Source organism: Alligator sinensis, unplaced genomic scaffold, assembly GCF_000455745.1.
Source record: "Alligator sinensis unplaced genomic scaffold, ASM45574v1 scaffold531_1, whole genome shotgun sequence".
Lineage (NCBI taxonomy): Eukaryota > Metazoa > Chordata > Crocodylia > Alligatoridae > Alligator > Alligator sinensis.
The window spans coordinates 2,051,775-2,059,403 of NW_005842173.1; the positions used below are offsets into that span (position 1 = coordinate 2,051,775).

Genomic DNA, 7,629 nt, shown 5'->3' on the forward strand with positions numbered 1-7,629 from the left:
AAGCATGTGCATTTTATTTATCTGTAAGAAGTATCACCTATCACAGATGTGTCTCTCTTAAAAGCCAGATACTATAGTTCTGTTTTCTTACAACTGTGAAGGTGCACCACTGTCCTCTATTAGTATACTTAGAAGTAAAAGTATACTGCCACAGGTTATTCCCATATCGGAAAGAAAATAAACTAGATCACTGTAGATCACCTTCATATTATCAGGACTGCACCCAAACTAGGAGTTATATTGGTATAATGATATCGGTTAACAAAAATCACACCCCTTACTGACACTTATACCAGTATGAAATCTTTGTGTGGACTGTCTTACTACCCCCTCCCTATACTATTGATGATGTATGCACTGGAAAACGTGATCAATGAAAATGAGTGAGAGATGTTAATGTATCCCTTGAGCAGTGCTGCACCTTTATGGCTTGGCTTTCTGGGTTCAGGACAGTGGGGGAGAGGAAGGGCAAAGGCAATATCCAAAAAAAAAATGCGGCCGCCGCTTCTTTCATTGCATCGGTAGAAACAATTGCAGGATACAGAAGAGATCCAGAAGCAGAGCTCGAGCAGATGATGACAGTTTTATTGATTGTTTCCTAACGCACGATTTGGCAGTGGTGGCTCCTGCTTTCAGGCATTGTACATACAAGGCAGTGGCAAAGAACGCGTGTTGATGGTGTTTATGCTGTGGACGGCCGATCTGAAGCACGCTGGGATTTTCTTCCCGCCGGCCGGCACGCAGCCTGTCATTCTGTCGCGCTGTAAATTGTATAACTGGGCAGGCCTCCTGCCCTCTCTCCCTTACTGGTGGGAACAGGAACGCGCTGTGCTTGCAGTCCAGGGTCAGCTCGGTCATAAGATGGGCTCAGCACCATTCCAGTCGATAACGGCTCCCTTCCACCTGGGGGTAAAAGAGATCATTTTGTGTTAGTGCATACATCTGCCATTGGAGAGAGGACCAGAAAAATCCCTGGGAGAGTCTAGGGCGGGCGTCTTTGGGGTGATCAGGTACATTTTGGTCGTTACCGTCTTTGTGAGACCTATAAAGATTAACTCTAACCAACCACTATACTCTAACCTCTTACAGGTTGCTAGTTACCCCATATATTCCTTTACTGTGAGTAGCCGATTTGCATTTTTGACCCTGTGTCTATCAACCCCGCTGCAGGAAATAAAGCACACCAATGTATATGCAGTTATCAGCTGAAATACTGCAATGCCATAATTGCTGCTGACATCACTCTATCTGCTAAGACGTTTGTCACACTACCATGAAAATGGCTTTTATCTTAAGATGTCAAGACAATCTCAAAGAGAAAAAAAAAACCCTCCAAATCTTTGGATTGCAGGATATGCAAGCTGCGTCTCTCAGTAGCGAGGACTGCAACGCTGATCAAAGCCAGAAGAAAAGAGCAGAGCAGAGGGTGCTAAAGAGCAGGACTCAGGAACCCAGTGATGAGGGCACTCCCTGGGTTCCCATTCCTTGCAATTTCCATTAGGCAGTTATTGGTTAAAAAATCAGAAACACGTCCAGCCCCTGGGATTAGAAGCCAGGACTTGTACATCCAGCTTGTTCTCCTTTTAGCTCCGTGGCTCTTGCAGCCTTGACTTCCCAGCTTCCATAGGAGGAGGAGTAATTGCAATCCATGCCGCCTTTGCTACAGCTTGGTGGTATGGCCACTCCTGGAAAGCAGAAGATGTGGATTTGAGTCCTCTCCAGATGAGTTACTGGTCCTCCACTTCCTGGACGAGTGCTCTAACCTTTAGGCTCCCGTGCAAAAGGTGGGCACCACCACAACTGCTACATTCAGGAGGGAGATGTTGCTGTGGGTGCTGCACTTCGCCCTGGACTGAGCTGTTTTTTGGTGTGAGTTATCGGGTGCCCCTTTTGCTGCAGCTAACTACGGCTGCAGTCCTGATTCAGGCCATTCAGTTCTGCGGAGAGCAGGAGTCTGGGCTCAACCCCTGTTCCTAATGTTACCTATCGGCGTGCCCTAGCACCCACCTGCTCAGCACAAGGGCTCTCTGAATCACCCTTTTGGAGCAAATAAATATCTCCATTAACTGTATGGGGAACCTCAGTGACAAACTAATGTTCAGGCTCTGCAACCGAGAGATATACGACGTGCTGAATCTGCACGTGTGAAGCTTGAGTTATTTTCTGTTGACTCCGCTAACGCCAATGTATGTCTAGTTTTACTTTATTTTTATAACATATTCTGCGTCAGCTAGTCGGACAGCACTTTTTTGCACGCTCATGGCTGGACGACTCTTTGTGAATGCTCTGGACCAACATAAATCAATGCTTTTGTTAGAGGCACCTATGAAAATGATTTGGCTCTGGCCCTCCATCTAGAACAGGGGTGGGCCATGAGCTGCACTGGGCTTGTGGTGGACTCCATTTCCCAGCAGCCCCTGCCCGTGTCGCTGTGGTTAGTTTCCAGCAGCGGCAGTGCCATGACAGCACGGGGCCAGGGTTTCCATGGAGACTGACCCCAGCAGCACTGGCAGGGCACGCAGCTGGGCAGGGAGCTGCTCCGGGGCAGGGATGTTGCGGTCCAGAACCAGGGCAGAGCCGCAACCCTCTGCCTGCATGTCCCAGGCAGGGGCGTGCAGGCAGCAGATCATCACTGTAGGATCCCAACCCCGGCTGAGGAGCTCCTCCTGGCCCAGCCGCATGCCCTACCAGCGTTACTGGGGCCGGTCTTCGTGGAAACCCTAGCCCCACACTGTCACAGCACCGCTGCTGCTGGGGTCTGCATGGAAATCAGCCGCAGTGACATGGGCAGGGGCTGCTGGGAAATGGACTCTGTCCACCAGACGGATCTGCCATTTTGCCCAGCCCTGGTCTAGAATAACTTTCATAAAGGTTTGGCTGTGTTTTTTAGGTGCATGACGTATGGGAGGAACAGCACTTCCTGTGTGGTCCCTGCGTGGCACGAGAGCCATTGTCTCCGTGGAGGTTGTCTGAAGAACACAGCTGCGTTGTGTTACCACAAAACCCAGAAACCACAGAGGAAGGGAGGAGCTAAGGAGTTAATAAAATATATTGCTGCATTTAGATGCTAAAGCAGGATCAAAGTGTCGTTGCTTGCGGCAGAGCTAGCAGATGCTATTTCCGCCAGCGGAGAAGGAAAACATCTGAGGACGGGCGCTGTGATGTAAGAGGACAACTGGGATAAGAGTCATTTGCACGGCATCTCCAAAACAACCCAGGGACGCACATTCCAGACATCGTTTGGTCAGCCTCCGACGGCTTGCACAGCCGTCTTGCGCTGGAAGCAACAACAGAAGAGCATGCATTTGCTGTCTACTCTTTGGTTGGGCGGCGCAGATGGAAACAACGCCGGCAGGCGTTTGGTTCCCCTTAATTCTCTGAAGTGCTCGCTTTCTGCCTCAAGTGCAAGGCACACTACTTTGACAATGACTTTTCCAAATTAAGTAGCAGCATGCACATAACTTCCCTTCCCATAAAACCTCTACCAAACACTCCCCCCTCTGTCATAAAAATGTCCCAAATAACAAAACACTCCGTCGGACACGCACAGTTCTTTCCCTGGGAAGAGGGCAACAGAACAAATGCGTGGCAGATGTTGGCCGCGGTGTTTGCTGCATTACTGGAAGGTGCTCAGACACTGCGGGAAGAGGACTATTTATAAAATACAGTAGTGGGAAAGAAAGGGATCAAAAGAGCTCTCTTCAAAATCCCAGTCTTTGACATGTTCTCAGTTCTGAAAAACGAGATGGGGAAGAGTTACCATTTTCTTCTGGTACGAAATCTTGTGGCACTAGGGATCAATGCAGACTAATGCTTTTTTTTTTTTTTTAATAAAAGTTATTTTTTAAGTATTTCCCTTCTCTGTCTAACATAAAATATTTCCCCCTCTTTCTCAAGCTGCAAAACTGCTTTATAATCACCTCTGGTCCCTGTAACCTGTTTAGCTCATGGAATCCAATTACACATACAAACACGCAGCATTTATTTTCCACGTTTCCTTTCTGATTTGTCATAATTGTAACGAAGCGCTATCAAATAAGGAGGGAAGGAAAGAAACCATAGCCTCTTCCGAACTTGCTATTCCAACAGTGATTGCTGACAATGGTGTGGATAGGGATGATCCTGCCTCAGGGAGGAGGGTGGACTAGATGATCTCTGCAGGTCCCATCCAGCCCCACTTCTCCGTGATGCACCTATACATGTGCTGGACATCTGCTCCAACATGTGCTAATTAGCATGCATTGGAGCAGACTCACTTAATCGAGTCTGCTGGAGTATGCTAATTAATACACTCCAGCAGCCTCCACATCCTGTCTATTCAGGATCCTCGTGCTTCAAAATGGTGGCGGGGCACTTGAATTACAGCTCATTGAATGAGCTTTGGTTCAAGCATTTCCGCCACCAGGCTGCACCACGTGATGCTGCAGGCACTTTAATTAGAGCAGCTCTCAGAGTCGCTCTAATTAAAGCATTTCCCCACCCTAGAGTGCATGCATAGACGCCCTGTGATTCTGTGATATACTGCTAGCAGTCTACAGTTGCCAGCCAGAGCTAATCTAGACAGATGGATTAAGGGAGACAACCCTCTACCCTGAGAACTGACCCCAACGAAAGATAATGACGGGTCATTATTTTTATTTTCCTCCTCTAAAAATTAAAGCAGCTAAACAAATGAAGAAGGGGATGGGGAAAACACTCCATATAGCTATGTTACAATGTGACCATCACCAAAAAATAAATCCAGAAAAAAAGAGATTTTAATGGCAACTTTGCTTGCTGTAAGTTGCTAACAACTGTGGTTTTTGGACATAAGTTTTTATAACTAAACCATGGTTAGTTATGATTCGGTTTTATAACTAAACCATGGCATGTTAAGATTCGGTTTAGCCGGGACACAGGAATGCGATGCATTTGATATGTGCAATGCATCTGTGTTAAAGTTGTCTTTTCTAAATTTCTGAGTGCAACGTGAGCCTTGAATTAACAGTGTTTGCCAGTTAACCTCCTAGTTTGCTTGCTATTAAAAGAAAAAACGAGGAGGGGGGAAAAGATTACAAACGAATCTCAAATGATTTGGCTTGTTGGTTTAACAAGTGCTGCACACTTCCTCAATGAGGCCTGAAAGCATTTTGTTTCAGAGATATTTGGTTAGTAGACTTTCCAGGCTCTGCTGTGGAGCAGACACATCTGCATCCATTTTGTTGTACGTGTAATGTCCGATTCACTTCCCATTGATGTCACTGGAAATATTCCCATTAAATTCAATGTAATTTAGAGCTTTTTCAATAGCTGCAAATCCATGTCTCCCTCCTATTAAGTCCTGGTATCTGCCCTTCAGATATGTGCTTGAAATTCTGACCCTCATAACAGGAGATGGGTATAGATTTGAGAATGGGATCCAGCCTAAAATTGACCTGGCATATCAAAAACGCTGTCTACTATGCAGACTCTGTCCCACTTTTCTAATTAAGACTTTCTTTCAAAATCCTGTGTTTTGCGATTACATATATGGCTGGTATCACTCATGAGTGATACTACCCATAGAAATGTCTGGTTTAAAAAGAAGAATGTTTCAGAAACTCAGAATCATAGGGAAATAAATGTTACATGGGAAAAGCTTCTACTGAGCATCATTAAAATCATAGATAAACAGGGCTAGAAGACTTCAGGAGGTCATCTAGTCCAGGCCTCTACCCAAGGCAGGATCAGACTTGTCTAAACCATCCCAGACTGATGCTGTCTAACCTGCACAAACATTTCCAGTGATGGAGATTTTCTAGTGTCTCTAAGTAATCTATGTGAGTGCTTACCCACCTTTATCATGACTTCTATTCTGCTAGTTGTATAAATTGTATTATATTCTCATATAATAAAAGCCATGGCACTTCCACCTATGTGTCTGTCTGTCCATAATGCTTCGGGCCAACTGCGCATGTGTGGCTCAGAGCCTAAGGACAGACAGACATAGAGGAAGAGGCAGAGGCAGTCGGGGCCAGGGTGTGCTCCCTGCCTGGGGTGGGGGCGTGGCATGCGGCATGGGTGAGGAGTCGTGGCACGCTGGGGGGTAGTGGCAAGGAGGCCACAGGGTGCTGCGTGGGGAACAGGCATGGGTGGTGCCCGCCGGCTGCAGCACACAGCTGCAGGACAGGGTGCGCCCACCACGTTTGCTCCCCCTGCATGCCCACAAGTCACGCCCCCCTGCAGGCAGTGCAGGCTGCCCCCTACAGGCTGGCACATGGGCACATGGGGGGCGGGGGCTGGGGTGGGTAGCACCGACTGGCTGCAACACACAGCTGCGGGTGGGGCGTGCCCCTGCACCTGCTCCCCGCATGGCACCATGTGGCTGCGCGTCACTCCTTCTCCCATGGTGCACGCTCTCTCGCGCAGGAAGTGTTGGGCGGCTGTGGCCATAAGGCATGCAGGGCACGCAAGAAGGGTGTGGTAGGGGGCGCTTACCATGCAGCAGCAGGGTGCTGTGCAGGAAGCAGGTGCAGGGGACAGGGTCATGCCAGGCAGCTGCAGCCTACAGGTGCTCCCCCCACCCTTGCCACTGCCCACACCACACCCCACAACCACATGCCAGCCCCCTGTGCAGCCACATGGCACACACCCCCGCATGCCGTGTCACACCCCAGAGCCACTCCCTGCGCCACGCCCTGTGGCAACACGCGACCCCCCAAGCAGCCATGCTCCATCCCCCCCTACACGCCTTATGCCACATGCCGGAGCCACTCTCCACACCATGCAGGCACAGCCAGTGGGCGCTCCCTGCACCATGCCCTGCGCCCCACCCTGTGCCACTAGGCATGCTACATGGCTGGCAGGCATTCCCTGTGCCCCTGAACTGTGGCTGATCCCTATGCCACTCCCTGTGGTTGCACACCACACCCCCCACACACCCTGCATCACACCATGTGGCAGGTCCCCATGCCACGCAGGCCCAGTCATCGGGTGCTCCCTACATCATGCCCCATGCCACACATGACTTCACACCCCGTGCCACACCCCAGGGCCACTACCCACACCACACCCTGCGGCCACGCACCCCTCCCCGCGCAAACGTGCACCATGCCCCCCCGCACACCTTGTGCCACATGCCAGGGCCACTCCCCACACCATATCCCACCCCACGCACCCCACACCACACTTCAGGGCCACTGCCTGTGGCACATGGCTGGCAGGCATTCCCCGCAATCCTGCACCATGGCTGCGCCCCACACCACTCCCCGCGGTCACACACCACACCCCCCACGCGTCCTGCGCCACACCCTGGGGCCGCTCTCTGTGCCACTGAGGCACAACCATCGGGCGCTCTCTGCACCATGCCCCCCTGCATGCCCTGTGCCATACCCCTCGAGCCCTGTGCCTCACCCTGGGGCTGCTGCCCGTGCCACGTGGCTGCAGCCGACAGGCGTTCCCTGCAGCATGGCTGCTCCCCACGCCTCTCCCTGTCGTTGCACACCATGCCACCCGCACACCCTGCGCCACACCCTGGGGCTGCTTCCTGTGCCATGCAGGCACAGCCAGCGGGCGCTCCCCACAGCATGCCCTGCGCCACACCCCCTGCATGCCCCATGCCACACCTCAGGGCTGCTCCCCACACCCCACCCTGTGGCCACCCCCCCCCCC

General features: G+C 50.9%; 1 protein-coding gene across 1 annotated transcript in view; it reads right to left on the reverse strand.

Moving 5' to 3' along the window:
* Positions 1–416: 416 nt before the first annotated feature.
* Positions 417–7,629, reverse strand: part of MINDY4 (MINDY lysine 48 deubiquitinase 4) — a 57,723-nt gene continuing 50,510 nt past the window's right edge. The window contains exon 9 of the mRNA XM_006025922.2: positions 417–903. Within this exon, the coding sequence (XP_006025984.2) occupies positions 855–903 (49 nt within the window). The 3' untranslated portion in view covers positions 417–854. The remainder of the gene's footprint in view (positions 904–7,629) is intronic.